This window comes from Podarcis filfolensis (assembly GCF_964270895.1).
Source record: "Podarcis filfolensis genome assembly, chromosome: 1".
In the NCBI taxonomy this organism is placed as follows: Eukaryota; Metazoa; Chordata; class Lepidosauria; order Squamata; family Lacertidae; genus Podarcis; species Podarcis filfolensis.
The window spans coordinates 128,502,346-128,518,066 of NC_139604.1; the positions used below are offsets into that span (position 1 = coordinate 128,502,346).

Below are 15,721 nucleotides of genomic sequence, written 5' to 3' on the forward strand. Positions count from 1 at the left end.
GTGGTCTTTCTCTGATACATTTTCATTCCCCATTCTGTGTATCTCATCTGTGAGCTCTTGCAATTGCTCATCCAATAATTGTGGGATGATACCAACAATCAATGTCTTTGCCATAATGAGTTCTGTTCATCTCTCCCTTAGCAGCCTCTGCTTTGAAAACTTGTGTCTGTCCCTTTAAGTAAACAGTGCATTCCATTCCAACGGTTTGAGGTTGAATCCTGGCAAGACCGAAGTATTTTTTTCTGTGCAACAGGGGAAGCCACCCAGAATGGCTGGGGCAACCCAGTCAGATGGGCGACACATAAATAATAAATTAAAATTATATTATTACTATTCCCATACTAGTGGATTCAATCTTTTACAAGCAGCACCAGGATGGAGAGTTAAAAGTAATATAAGATTAAGATTTTAAGCTAACAAGATCATCCTTATCCGTTGGTAAACGTTATTGATCATTGATAATTTAAGATAAGCTTTTTGCTTTGTTTTTCAGCCTCTTAATTAATGACTCTTCTTACATCAGCAGCCAATTTGCATTTTGGATAAGAATTAATTAACAAGAATTAAGTAGTATATAGATCAGTCAAGTCTTAATTGAGTCCAATCTCAAAAGAAGCTAAAATGGAGGTTTTGCTGAGCAGATGCTCGGAAGGCTTACTCTGAGGGCTATTATGGGTATCTGGGCACAATGGTGATTCCTCTGTCTGATACGCTCCTTGCTTGCCCTATTTCATCACCAAAGACATATCATCAAATACATTTCTAAATTTATCCCAAAATAAATATTTTGTAATTCATTTTTTAATCCAATAACTGTATCACAAATTTTGAAGAACTGAAAAACCTGAAGGTTGAGCATGTTTCAATTCACAGGCCAGTCTGGGGCACACAGATCAGATCAGGTCACACTAGAATTGAGAGAAATCCAATTCCTAGAACATTTACAAGTCTTTTGGGGCTTGGGAATTGTAACTGATTTTAGCCATTGTTATGTGCCAGCGTGGTTGCTCGAGAGCGAAGAGGCAAGTCTTCCACTGGCCTTTTCCAGGCTTTATTATCGGTACAAAAACATTTACAGTGCAGAGCGTCTCAAGTCCATGTCTGCTCAGTTGCTAGCAGAATCTGGGAGTGGGCGGTCCTTAAACTTTCCCCAGCATAACAGTCTTTTGACCCCCATCCTTCTCCTCCCCTCTCTGCGCGTAAACCGACTGCGCAGAGAGGGCATTAGCAAAGGGGGACTTGCCTCCCCCCGCTTTGCTCAGGCTCGGTGTTGCGGCTCTCTCTAACATCTTCTGATCCCTGCATCCCCTCCCCACTGGAGGCGGGGCTTCCCTCCTCGCTGGAGGAAGAGCTGCTTCTCACGATCTTTGGAGGCTCCCTGTAACCCAACTGCCCTTCCATCTCTCGCCTCTCAGCTGATGGCAGTTCCCTGGCAGCCATGATGGGGACAAATGGGGGAACTCCGCTCTCTCCTCACTGCAGATGAACCTACATTTGTTTTCATTACCACGAAAATGCAGTGAACTCCTGATTCACGTTACAAATATATTATCAATCTTTTGGTGTGTTTTTTAAAGGGTTGCCATGATGAGTCTCCATTTCACCCAATGTTTCACAAGGTCTCCAAAGTCATACCTGCACACTTGGCCTCTTCCATTGCATCTCAGGTCAGTTCTTCCACAGTGGGCCTGTCCGGTCCAAGGAACAGGAGGGAGACACTTGAAGCTCCCACATAATTATCCTAACACCAAGTGCATGGGCATAAAGGAGGTCAGTGAGTGCAGTACATAAAATAAATACACTGGGCTGTATTCAAGGCTGCCATTTCAGTTGTGCACAGACCTCTGCTTGCACAATGAAACTGACCCCTCTTCTCCTCTCTGTACCCCTCTGAGCATCCTCAATGTCTGCTCCAGAGGGTATGAGGATCCTCTGGAGCAGATTTGGGGGTTGTACAGGAGAGAGGAAAGGAAGGAACAGTCAGTCTCAATGTACATGCTGCATTCCACTGGAAACAACCCTTCGTAGGGACCCTGCTCTGTAACTTCTCTTGTTGTTGTTTAGTCGTGTCCGACTCTTCGTGACCCCATGGACCAGAGCACGCCAGGCACTCCTGTCTTCCACTGCCTCCCACAGTTTGGTCAGACTCATGTTTGTAGCTTCGAGAACACTGTCCCACCATCTCGTCCTCTGTTGTCCCCTTCTCCTTGTGCCCTCCATCTTTCCCAACATCAGGGTCTTTTCCAGGGAGTCTTCTCTTCTCATGAGGTGGCCAAAGTATTGGAGCCTCAGCTTCACGATCTGTCCTTCCAGTGAGCACTCAGGGCTAATTTCCTTAAGAATGGATGCGTTTAATCTTCTTGCAGTCCATGGGACTCTCAAGAGTCTCCTCCAGCACCATAATTCAAAAGCATCAATTCTTCGGCAATCAGCCTTCTTTATGGTCCAGCTCTCACTTCCATACTAACTTCTCTAGGTACAGTAATTGGCAGATCGACAGTTGTTGACCTCCTTTGCAACACATTTTTCATCTTTCAACAGGCTATGGAAACCTCTGTCCCCAAACGAAAGAAGGTCAGCTCTTTTGTGTTATTTTTGCTCTCTTTGGAATCCCCTTCAACCTCCTCTGCTTGAACTATATTGGCTCTTCAGTCTCAGGAATCTGCGAAAGCTGTGCAGAGAAACTGTCTGGGAAAGAAAACAAGGTAATTCAGTTACTTTATCTGGAGATGATTTCTAATCTTACCAGTCACAAGACTGAGGCCGACATAGACTGCTGCTACACTCGGGTCCTGTATGCAGGTTTCCTGTGGACATCTAGTCAGCTTCGATGAGAACAGGATCCTCGACTAGATGGGCCCTTGCCTGATCCAGCAGGGCTCTTCTTCTATTATATTGCATATACATATGCATATCTGATTAGGAAGACAAGACTAAATTAGACATGTGCATTATGCCCTCTAATTAAGCGAGGAAGATTAACGCTTGCTCTGCCTTCAAATAGGAATGTGTGTAACCACCATAGAGCTCGACCACCAAAAATTGTGACATCAGCGGGAAACTGTGCTCCAGATGAAGTCTAACTAGGGTGGAATTATTATTATTTATCTGTTAATGCAGCCTAAAATCACAGTGCATGGCTGTAGGTCGAGAGAACTGAGCTCTGTTGCATGAGAACTGCCTTTTTTCCTTTCCTTTTCTTTTGCTTTATTTTTCAGAAATCAGCAAGATACGTTTTCGTGTTCGTGGGTGCGGGAATTCTAATGTTTCTTATTTTGCCAGCGTTCTTCTTTCAATGGATGGAGGGCTGGAATTATAGTGAAGCTATCTATTTTACATTTATTACACTCAGCACCATTGGTTTTGGAGACTATCTAATAGGTAAGGCTTTCAAAATACTTTCATATTGTGGGCTTAACAGGTTCTACAGATAATACTAGGTCATTTGTGGCCTCAAGGTACTGGTGGCAACCAATCTGTTGTACTGAAGAATATGAAAGCTCAGATCAGGTTTCATCCAAAATGATGGCTTGCAATGATTATAATTTGGAACCCAAACCACATTTTAAGCTTCTCAAGTACAGATGACCAAGGGTTTGGAAACCACGCTTTATGAGGATTGGTTGAAGGAGTTGGGTATTTTTGTTCTGGAAAAGAGGGGACTGGGGGAGATATGAGAGACATCTTCAAATATCTCAAGGGCTGTCACATGGAAGAGGGAGTATGCTTGTTTTCTCCTGCTCTGGAGGGGAGGACACAAACCAATCTCTTCAAGTTGCAAGAAAAGGGATGCTGACTAAACATTTGGGGGGAAATTCTGACAGTAAGAGCTGTTCAGCAGTGGAACAAACTCCCATGAGATGTGGTGGACTCTCTTTCCTTGAAGGATTTAAAGCAGAGGTTGGATCGTCATTTTTCATGGATGCTTTCCTTAAGATTCCTGCGATGCAGGGTGTTGGGCTAGTTGCAGCAAACATGAAAGAAAGAAAACGCTTTCCTGGACAGTGATTTTGCACAATTCTCTTAGCTAGCAACTGCCACAACTGCTGCCTGTGACCAACAACTGGAGCAAGCTGTTGCCAACAAAATAAACTAGAATCTTTCTGGTATAAAACTCAGAGTGCTGGTGCTGACCTTTAAAGCCCTAAACGGCCTCAGCCCTGTATACCTGAAGGAGCGTCTCCACCCCCATCGCTCAGCCCGGACACTGAGGTCCAGCTCTGAGGGCCTTCTGGCGTTTCCCCCCCGTGGGAAGTGAGATTACAGGGAACCAGGCAGAGGGCCTTCTCAGTGGTGGCACCCTCCCTGTTGAACACCCTCCCTTCAGATGTCAAGGAGATAAAGAATTACACAACCTTTAGAAGACATCTGGCAGGACTGGCTTCATTATTTTCAAATAATGGAGGCTTATAATTTGGACAAGAAAATTGGTTTCCAGGTGGAAAAATCTAAATTAGAAACAGAAGTGCTAGAACCCAAAACTAAGATCATGTCAAAAATGTATAACTTGCTGCTGAAATGGAATACACAGGATGAAACGGTTAAGTCAGCTATGATTAAATGGGCACAAGATGTTGGACATAACATTATGTTTGCTGACTGGGAACAGTTGTGGACCACCGGTATGAAATTTACGGCATGTAATGCCCTAAGAGAGAATATTATGAAAATGATATACAGGTGGTACATGACACCAGTCAAGCTTGCAAAAATATATCATTTGCCTGATAATAAATGTTGGAAATGTAAGGAGGTTGAAGGTACATTCTTTCACCTTTGGTGGACGTGCCCAAAGATTAAGGCTTTCTGGGAGATGATTTATAATGAAATGAAAAAGGTATTTAAATATACCTTCTTGAAGAAACCAGAGGCTTTTCTCTTGGGCATAGTCGGCCATTTGGTGCCAAAGAAGGATAGAACTTTTTTTATGTATGCTACAACGGCAGCAAGAATACTTATAGCAAAGCACTGGAAGACGCAAGATCTACCCACTCTGGAAGAATGGCAGATGAAGTTGATTGACTGTATGGGACTGGCAGAAATGACTGGCAGAATCCGCGACCAGGGAGAAGAGTCGGCAGAAGAAGATTGGAAGAAATTTAAGGACTATTTACAGAAATATTGCAAAATTAATGAACTTTGAAAGATGCTGGATTGAATTTATGTGGTCTCTAGCTGTTATGGTCAAAAGAATTGGTATAAATATTGTTCAAGTTACAAAATTTAAGAAGTTGATTGGAAAATAAGGTGTTAGTTAAATGGAATGTTAAGAGATTAGGATTTGCTGGATAAACTATTTGAACTAGAAAACAAGAAGGGGAGGTATGAGGAAGTCAAGGAAATATGTTATTGAAAATTGGTATTGAAATTGATTTGTTTTTAATATTTTTTTTCTCTTTTTCTTTTTTGTTTGTATAAAATTGAAAACTCTAATAAATATTTATAAAAAAATAGAAGACATCTGAAGGCAGTCCTGTATAGGGAAGTTCTTAATGTTGTATGTTTTATAATGTTTTGATATATGCTGGAAGCCTCCCAGAGTGGCTGGGGAAACCCAGTGAGATGGGTGGGGTAAAAATAATAAATTATTTTTATTGCACAGAATTTTGCTTAATGGTTGCCACCAATTTGATTTTAATTAATTTTTATAATGAAATGTTTTTAGAATGTTGGATTATTTGACTGTTGTTAGTCGCCCTGAGCCCGGCTTCGGCTGGGGAGGGCAGGATATAAATAAAATTTATTATTATTATTATTATTATTATTATTATTATTATTATTATTATGCAGGAAGTTATAGGATGTGCACCGATTGGAAATGTGGTAGCACAATGAGGCTCAAACAGCATAATGTGCCCAAACCACCATGAATAGGCAATAATAAGGACATTGGAAGTTTCCTGTGTTCGTCTTCCCACAATTCAGTGGTAGAAATGTGTTTTTAAATGTATGGTGTGAAAATGACCTAATGAGGTTTGGATAAACTGAGTTGGCGGGTCCTTTAAATCACCATCACCTCCTCACACATTATTGTTGCTTTTCTCTGTGTCTCCAGGGATGAAGCATGACAGAACCTATTTTCCGGGCTACCAGATGCTCGCAGCCGTTTGGATCGTCGTTGGTCTGGCCTGGTTAGCTGTGCTGTTTGAACTGGTATCTTCATTCCTGGCACCTGTGGATCCAAAAGCAAGCTCACAAAAAGACAGCAGAGGGTAAAAATAACACCGCCCCAAAGGAGTCAGTCTGCTACATGTCCACTGGAGAAGAATTTATCATTTCATTCAGGTGGAGACTGACATAAAAATGAGTTGCACTCAAGAATTTCAACTGAGCTTTTTATAATTTTATGCCATTGTGTCATTCTGCTGATTCCTTAAAAACTCACTAGTTGCTCTATAGGTTATGCAGTTCCTAATAAACTGTGAAATAGCCTGGTATTCTGCAACCAAGAGAGGGAGGGAGGGTCTTACTTGGATTCTCAAAACTGGAATGTGTGCAGAGGACAGCAATCAAGATGATCAAGGGTCTGGAAACCAAGCCTTATGAGGAGTGGTTGAAGGAGCTGGGTATTTTTATTCTGGAAAAGAGGGGACTGGGGGAGATATGAGAGCCGTTTTCAAATATCTCAAGGGCTGTCACATGGAAGAGGGAGCATGTTTGCTTTCTCCTGCTCTGGAGGGCAAGACTCGAACCAATGGCTTCAAGTCACAAGAAAGTAAACATCAGGAAGAACTTTCTGACAGTAAGAGCTGTTCAGCAGTGGAACAGTCTCCCTCACTCACTATTTATATATATGTGCCATCGCCAAAAACAGTGGAGGGTTCTGAAGGGCCAGAAAAAAATTGTCTCAGGGCCAGATCAAGCTCCCAAACTGGGAGTTGGCCATCACTGAAGTATAACCGCCCCTGAAATATGGAATTGCAGGAGAAAGCTCTTGGAACGTTTTGAGAGAAAAGAATGTTTTGAGGTACTGCCAAGTGAAGTGTGTGTGAATGCATCTCTGGGGAGAAGGCATCTGTGCTTTTGCTTGGGTCACTTTTCCCGTTCCACGGTACTGACTGTCCAGCCGCCACCAGAAGGAAAACCCCCTTCTGCGTATGCCTACCTTTCCCACCCCACACTTTTTCATCCCTGAATTTGCAGCCTTTTTAGGGTCATAGTATAATCGGAGCGAAGTTGAAAATGAGGAGGACAGCCAAGGTCTCTTTGCACTTGTTTGGACAAAGAGCGGGGAATTCTGAATGTTTAAGACCTCGGGCTTCCACTAGAAGACAAAGAAAAAAGGAAATGAAACACACCATAAAGAAGATAATCTAAATATAGCTTTGCTATGGAGATATGCCCATATTTGTGCACAGGTGGCAGCAACACATGCTTCGTGCAGAAGATTCCCCAAATAAAGGCAATTTAATGTTCACACAATCTCACAACTGCCCTTGTGATGTGGCTAGCATGGCCAGGACATAAAGGCTTGTTGAATGTGGATTTGCTTAGATATGAAAGTGGTGCTAAATGTAATTTCTATAATACCCAGAGAAACACACAACAAAAACATTCTATTTGCATAGATAAAACATACTTTGCAGATGGAACCATTGTGGATGCTGTGTTAAATTGTTTCTTCTTTTTTCCCTTGAAAAAAAATATTTTTGGGGAAAAACAGTTCTAATTTATTTTTCTGGGTAAAGAGAGATTTCATCTCAACCAATGCAGAATTTGAACCATGTTCTGTTTCAACAATATTCTTCTTTCTTCTTCTTCTGTGGCGATCACTCATAGCCAAGTAAGATTGTCTTCCATAAACACGGTTTTAACGATGAGTCTGTAAGTGAATGTGGAGGCGAATTCTGGATCCATACGTCCTTCCACAGTGGGGACATTCATTTCCGGGCAGAAGTTGATCACGGTGAGGGTTTGCCAAGCGTGCCTTTGTCTTAGCATGTTTCTCCCTTGCGTCCTGAGTTCAAAGCCCATAAAACCTTTGGTAAAGGCTGTTCTCCAACTGGAGCGCTCGCAGGCCAGTGTTTCCCAGTTGTCAGTGTTTATACTACTTTTTTTTAGATTTGCCTTGAGACAGTCTTTAAACCTCTTTTGTTGACCACCAGCATTACGCTTTCCATTTTTAAATTCAGAATAGAGTAGTTGCTTTGGAAGACGATCATCAGGCATCCGCACAACATGACCAGTCCAACGAAGTTGATGTTGAAGAATCATTGCTTTAACACTGGTGATCAACCATATTCAAAGAACAATGGTCCACAATATTGAGGGAACTTGGGCAAGTTACATCCCACATTATTCCCAGCTTCTTGGTAGCCTCCTGGTTCTTAGTGAGATGGAGTCATTCCCATACTCTCCAGCTTTTCTCCAGTGAAAATAGGGACATCCTAAGGATCATATCAAAAACAGGGATGGAAACTTGGAGAGTCTGCATTCCTTAACAAATGCACTCCATTTAGAATGCTTAGGAACACGGGGAGCTGCCTAACACAGAGTCAGACCATTGGGACATTTGGCACATACCAGTGTGGTGTAGCGGTTAAGAGCGATAGACACGTAATTTGGGGAACGGGGTTCGCGTCTCCGCTCCTCCACATGCAGCTGCTGGGTGACCTTGGGCCAGTCACACTTCTCTGAAGTCTCTCAGCCCCACTCACCTTACAGAGTGTTTGTTGTGGGGGAGGAAGGGAAAGGAGAATGTTAGCCGCTTTGAGACTCCTTCGGGTAGTGATAAAGCGGGATATCAAATCCAAATCCAAACATCACAGAAGGGGTCTAACTCCTCTGGTCTCACACCGCCATAGTGCTACAATATTGTGATAGGAATTTTATGGTCTTAGATATATGGTAATGTTCATAAACGTACCAACCAAGCCCGTACATAGATCAGTACAGGAAGACCGACCTGGAACCATTTTGATTCTTAAACTGAGCAAATGTTTTCTCTGCAAGGTCAAAGTGGGAAGCCTCCCATTGTCTCTTTCCTCACAAATCCTGTCTTAAGGGCACATTTAATAGGGTGTGAGCCTGTGACAAGGCCCAGGAACTAAGTATTTATCATTACAAAAGAATGGCCAGGCTCCCCAGGAAATCCAATCAAGTAACCTGGCAGACAGGAGATAAACAACGACAGGAGAAAAACAACATTCAAATTTCTGTTTTAAGACCGCCTTTTCTTTGATGTAGGTATGAGGTATCTGAGGGGTGGTCTTAGGTTACACCCCTTCTGTGATGTATGTATGATGTTTCTGGGGGTGGTCTTGATCTACAGGGTGGCAATTTCAAAAGTCTTTATAAGGCCTTGCACACCATTTTTCGGGGTCCCTCCTCTCTCCTGCAGGTGAGGGGAGCACCCTGTTGCAATAGATCAATAAAGATCAAGCTTACTAGTTGCTTTGCTTCTCAATATTCTCTGGTTGGCCTCTGTTATTCTCTCCTACCAATAGGGAACCTATGTAAGGACTCTATATGGGCTCTTGGATACCCCATAAGGGAAAAGGGCAAATTTTATTTACAACACCTTCCATTGTTAATGGCCCCTATTGTACTCTTGATAGCCTATGTCAGCCAGGTTAATTTCAATAAGCAGGCCCAGGAATTCCCTGTCTGGAACAGCTCTGCAGTTTATGTTTTAATCCATATCCCAATTAATCAAAATCCTAGCATTTATTCATTCCAAGGGCTTAACAATAGCATTAGCTTTGCTGCTGCATCACACAACTGACTAATGTTTAGCGTGTGGTCCACCAAGACCCCAAGATCCTTTTCGTATGTCCTGCTAGTAAACCAGGTGTCCCCCATATTTGTGTATCTTGTTCTTCCTTCCTAAGTGCAGAACCAAAAAATTGTCCCTATTGAAATTCATTTTGTTAGCTGGGGCTCAATGTAGGGTTGCAAAAAAGAGGGCACATTTGCCAACTTATGCTTTTAACTATGGATCGCTATGATGACATTGCTCATGAAATAGAGGTTGTGTCCTGGAAAAAGAGGACAAATGGCACCCCCAATCCCGATTCTTTCTTCTGCAGCATTAGCAACCCCTCCCAGTTTTGTGCCATCTGCCAATCTGATGAGCATTCCCATTGCTGGATGTAAAAATAGATCAAGCTTGCTCCCTGTACATTTCTAAAATATTGTGGTCTGATCTTCCTACCAGCCTCTCAGACCTGGAGGCTTTCAGCAGCACAGCAGGTACAGAGGGGGTGACCTCACAGAGGACCAGGAAAGCCAGTCCACAAAAGAGAGTAATATACCCATGACCTCATAGAGTCCACAGGGTGTGTGTGTTAACTGCTCCTAACAAATAGCTACCCAGTGAAAGGGAAGCACTGAGACTCTCCCATCAGATATTGGAAGTTGAAGTGGATCATTTAAGAAGAATTGGACTTGAAGGACCCTGTCAGGGTGAGTGAGGAGCCAAGCAAAGACCTCTCCGCTCCTTTCAATTCCCTCCTCCAAATGACCCCTGGGCGGGTTATGGATGTGGGAAAACACACTAGCTCCACCATGACAAAGCCTTCTGGTTTTCATCCGCTATGTTTCCCAATGAAAATGCATTATGACATGCAGTGTCCTAACACTCCAAATGACTTTCCCAAGAAGTCATTGAAGCAGTGTTGTTTTTTCACAGTCAGTATAATCTTTTATTTTAGACACCTATACAACAGGAAGCACATTTTTCAAAATACTCATTTATTCTAGTTTTTCTAGCAACATATTCACATATGGTTTTGTCCTCTGAGACCTTCCTTGCAATCATTTTCTAGAGACTTTTTTTTTTTAACCATGTAGAAGGCAAAGTCATATTGTCCTTTTGTAAGGTTCCATGTGCTGGGTATACAATTCAAAAGGACATTTTGCACTGTAAATGTCAGATTATTCCGTACAGTTCTGTTGATAGTTTCTGTTACCATTTGCCTAAAATCTTTCAATATAGGACAATGAAAAACACATAGGTTTTGGGAAAACATTGTACTGATTGCACCTCCAACAGTTAGATACCTTAGATAACCCTTTTTTAAACAAACATAATGGGGTCCAGTATATTCAATATATTATTTTTTGTTGTATGAACCTCAATTTAAGGTCCAGAGATCTCGTTAAAGCACCTAAAAGAGTTTCCCACTGTGAGCTCGAAACTGAGGTCTCTAATTCTTTATTCCATCCCTCCGTCAATACCTGTATATCAAATGGTTTGCTAGTAACAAAGATTTATATTTGGTGATGGCCCCTTTTTGTTGCATGAGAATTAATCAGTCTGGAGATATTGCCATTGAGCATTTGAAGGTAATCTGTATCTGTCTCCTAAAACAGAATATATATATAATACATCCTCTTCGTTTACCATCTTCTCTAACATTAATATACCCAAATTCATCCACCTCTTCCATACAACCATTTCTTAGTATGTGTATTGGAATTCCTCATAACATATAAACTAGTCTAGCTATTATGTTCATTTTAAGAGCACTGACTTTCCCCCACAGAGTCAGGTTCAATGACTGCCATTTGTCAATATCCACTGATACCTCATGATATATTTTGTTGATGTTTAATGATACTAATTTAGATAAATCTCATGGTATTAATATCACACTGTTGACTCATGTTAAGCTTGTGGTCCACCAAGACCCCTGGATCCTTTTCACATGTACTGCTAGGAAACCATCTTCTATTTGTGAATCTGGTTCTTCCTGCCTAAGTGCAGAACTGTACATTTGAGCCTGTTAAAATTCATTTGGTTAGCTTGGGCCCAGCTATGGAGAGTGCCCAGCTATGGGGCTGTACACTTGAGTCTGGGTCAAGACAAAAAGGACTTACTTACTAAACTATAGTCGCTCTTGTGTCTGCTTCTTCTGTGGCGCTCATTCTCACACAGAACAACATGCGTGTGAACAGGGTTCAGGGCGTCCTACTGCTGGCTGGCTTCATGACTTACGTGGTGATGGGTTCCTTCGTCTTCGAGATTCTGGAGAATGATCACCACAAATTTGTAAAAGAGGAAATTTTTCGCCTGAAAGGGGAATTTTTTTCGAACTACCCCAATCTCAGCCCAGAAGACGTGGAGTATTTCATACAGGTAAGTCATTACTTCAGCAAGACCGAAGGGGATGACCGTGGCATGACACCAGAGGTTAGGAGGTCAGAAAGTATATATGGGGGGTCCAGTTTAGGAGGTGAGAATTGAGGTGGGGACCGAATCAGTGGCCAGCATAAAGCCATAAGGACTCACCCTTCTTTCTGCATGTGAAAATTTATCTCCATGGAGGATTAGGCAAATTGTTGGAGGATAAGACAAGGAATGACTACTAGACATTATGGCTCTGTTCTGCCAACACTGTTGGAGGCAGCATGGGCTTCTCCACACTGAGCTTTCCTCCACTCTCTCCAGGCATGGTCATGATTTAAAGCTCCGTGTCTGAGCACCATTTAGTTGCTCTGGGGCTTTCCTCGTGAAAACCAGCTTGTTAACGGCAATCCATTGTAAACCCAAATTGACATTTACTCTGATTCAGCTATAAAGAGCAGGGTTTTGTTAGTATTTGTACTGTATTTGATGGGAAACATATTTTGCAAAGAATAATTTAACATACGTCATATAGCAACTGCAAAACAGGTGACTCCAAACAAGGTCACAGGAAAGTCTGGTTAACTGCTTTGAAAAGTGTGTTTGTGCCTTAGAACAGAGGGTGGGAGATGGGGTAGTCTCACCATTGTTTGGTTGACTGAGAATATGGGAGAGCCAATATTCCCAGCAGACTGTGTCCAAAAGAATTTATGAAGACAGGCAAGCCAAGGGGTAATAATATATGCATTGCTACTAAAGTGTGTTTTTGGAGCAAGAAGACCAAACCCTCTCTGGGGGTCAAGGGAGAGAAACACTTAGTATTGAACTTGAGATATAAACAACACAGCTTGTTATAGTGTTGCCATCAGTGCTATTTTTCTAGGAAAAGAGGTATCGGAAGTTTCCAGAACTCACCATGAACACCTCCCTCCTTCTCCTATAATGGCAAAGGCGCCTACTTGAGAGGTGCCAGAACTGAGTTCCAGAGAGTTCCTGCTGAAAAAAAGCCCAAGTTGCCATCCTGACAAGCCAAGACTCATCTTCAAGTCTTGTGTAAGGAGTCTACTTTATCACTAAGCTTTGAAGGTGAAACTGCTGCATCACTCTCAACAACCCAAACACTCTCAACGGGGAAAGCTTGGTGCAAACCACAACAAGCACCCCTTGGAGTGTGGGCCTTTGCCTGGAAAGAGTGGAGGAAAAGTTGAGTGTGCATAAGCCCTATGCCTATCAGTTACTGGGGGTGACAAGTGAGGGGAGGGCTGTTGTGCTCAGGTCCTGTTTGTGGGCTTCCCATGAGCATTGGGCTGGCCACTGGGGGAAGAACGTGCTGGACTGATCCACAAGAACGTCCCTTCTGAATGCATAGAGATTTGGTTAGCAGTATCTGGTGATAATCAGAGGAGGGGCTATTCTTATTGTTGGAATATTCAAACTGAGCCTTGCCTTCAATTGCAGAAACTGATATCAGCTGTTCAGATGGGAATAGATCCAGTAGGAACCCAACCTCATGACAAACAAGGCAGCTGGAATTTCGCTAATTCTTTCTTCTTCGTGGGCACTATGTTATGCACAATAGGTACTGTCATTTGGTTCTGGCTTCTCCCTGAATATAATACTCAGGGCATTCAACTGCTCTCACTCAGATAAATTGTGTAAAGCTGCAGGCTTTGCTTTTGCTCTTTCATCACCCTTCACATCTCATGTTTGCCTTGCCCTTTCTGGCCAAATAAATTGTTCGTTTATTGTATGCCCAACAAAACCATTCCCTGATTAGTTATTTATTCCCCACCCTTCTGGGGTCAACCTATTATTAAAACTACCCTGTGAAACGTAGTTGGGCTAGGAAACGAGTTCAAATCCCACCCGGTGCAACTGGCCCAATGCCAGTCTCCCAATGCAAATCTGTCCCTCTCAGCACAGCCCTATGCATTCAGTGGAACTTGCTCCCCAATAAATTTGAATAGGATTGCAACTTATTTCCAGTAAGCTACAAAATACACTCAAGAAACCACACACCCTTTATGTCTAGATGAATGCCTTCAATGCAGAAAACCATGCACTGAATGAGTGGGAGAACCTACCTTATTAACACTGTTTAATCCAGAGCTTAATCCAGAACTGTTTAATCCAGAGCTTTCAAAACTTTTCATGTTGGTGACACACTTTTTATACATGCTTCAAATTGTGACACAGTAATTCACTTTTGCTAGTGAACTGGTGGTTAAACTAACCCCTCTCTAGCGTTCACATGACACACCTGAACACTGCAGCCCACACACTAATGTGTCACGACACACAGTTTGGAAAGCTCTAGTGAAGCTTTCTGGTGTGAAGCACAAACAGTTGATTCAAGTGTGCTAGGGATAAACTAATCTGTACTTCGAGTTCAGGCCATAAAGCTGCAGCTTCTGAGACCCAAGAAAAGGGCTTATCTGTTTCTCAGCTTTTGAACTTGAGGTATCCCATGAGGCTTTATTTCTTGGCTCTGTCCACTTGTGATATTATTAGTTTTCTAATTGGTTCTCTGATTATTCCTGGTGCTTGGCAAAATCTTCATAGGATCTCAGCTGAAAACAACTCAGTCTGCTCCTTACAGATACATGGAGCATGTTGCTTATTTATTGAAACTTTTCAACATACAATGCAATAAAAACCAAACTAATATAAAGAAAAAGTAAAGAGGAAACACACACACAGAGAGAGAGAGAGAGAGAAAGAGAAAGAGAAAGAGAAAGAGAGAGAGAGAGAGAGAGAGAGAGAGAGAGAGAGAGAGAGAGAGAGAGAAATCATATTCTTAGAGCATTCTTGAAAGTCTTTAGGGACTTGGGAATTTCAACTGATTCTAGCCATGATGGTAACGAATGGAGGAACTCTGTTCTTTCCTCACTGCAGATGCCCTGAAGACTTACCTTCAGGGCTATTATGGGGTATCTGGGCACGATTGGGGTTCTTCTATCTAAGATATTCCTTGCTTGCCCTATTTCATCACCAAAGACATTTCATAATTTATCCCAAAATAAATAAGTATTTTGTAATTCATTTTTTAATCCAATAACTGTATCACAAATTTTGAAAAATCGAAAAATCTGAAGGTAATTGGCAAATCGACAGGTGCTGATGTCCTTTTCAACTCTTTCTTAATCTTTCAACAGGCTATGGATACCTCTGTCCCCGAACGAAAGAAGGTCAGATCTTTTGTGTTATTTTTGCTCTCTTTGGAATTCCCTTCTACCTCATCTGCTTGAACTATATTGGCTTTTTAGTCTCAGGAATCTTTGAATGGTGTGCAGAGCAAGTGTATGGGAAAAAAAACAAGGTAATTCAGTTACTTTATCTAGAGATGGTTTCTAATCTAGCAGTCACAAGACTGAGGCCGACATAGACTGCTGCTGCACTCGGGTCCTATATGCAGGTTCCCTGTGGGCATCTGGTCAGCTTCAATGAGAACAAGATCCTCAACTCGATGGGCCCTTGCTTGATCCAACAGATCTCTTCTCTTATCTATTATATTTCACAGCAGGAGGCCCCATTAGCTAAGGTGGTACCTCAGGTTAAGAATGGTTTTGGGTTAAGAACGGATCTCCGGAACGAATTAAGTTCGTAACCCAAGGTACCACTGTATAATTAGCTGCTTTTATATTAGGAGGAAGA

At 42.2% G+C, this 15,721-nt stretch overlaps 1 protein-coding gene and 2 long non-coding RNA genes across 6 annotated transcripts in view; 1 reads left to right on the top strand and 2 right to left on the bottom strand.

Annotated features, from left to right (window-relative positions):
• Positions 1-1,751, bottom strand: part of LOC310766563 — a 40,626-nt gene extending 38,875 nt beyond the window's left edge. Inside the window, exon 1 of the long non-coding RNA XR_014550254.1 lies at positions 1,636-1,751. This is a non-coding gene — a long non-coding RNA (uncharacterized lncRNA). The remainder of the gene's footprint in view (positions 1-1,635) is intronic.
• Positions 1-15,721, bottom strand: part of LOC310766573 — a 123,015-nt gene that overhangs the window by 73,902 nt on the left and 33,392 nt on the right. The window lies entirely within an intron of this gene.
• Positions 1-15,721, top strand: part of LOC310765360 (potassium channel, subfamily K, member 16-like) — a 44,657-nt gene that overhangs the window by 5,719 nt on the left and 23,217 nt on the right. The window contains exons 1-4 of one of the 4 annotated variants that reach the window (XM_083620204.1): positions 10,009-10,404; positions 11,879-12,079; positions 13,526-13,646; positions 15,223-15,386. The exons of 1 other annotated variant lie outside the window; for it this stretch is intronic. In XM_083620204.1, coding sequence (XP_083476330.1) covers positions 11,885-12,079; positions 13,526-13,646; positions 15,223-15,386 — 480 coding nt within the window. In that variant the 5' untranslated portion in view covers positions 10,009-10,404; positions 11,879-11,884. Of the gene's footprint in view, positions 1-2,541; positions 2,706-3,218; positions 3,382-6,055; positions 6,328-10,008; positions 10,405-11,878; positions 12,080-13,525; positions 13,647-15,222; positions 15,387-15,721 lie in introns of those variants that run through there. 2 more of the 4 variants (XM_083620205.1, XM_083620208.1) reach the window with 2 other exon arrangements.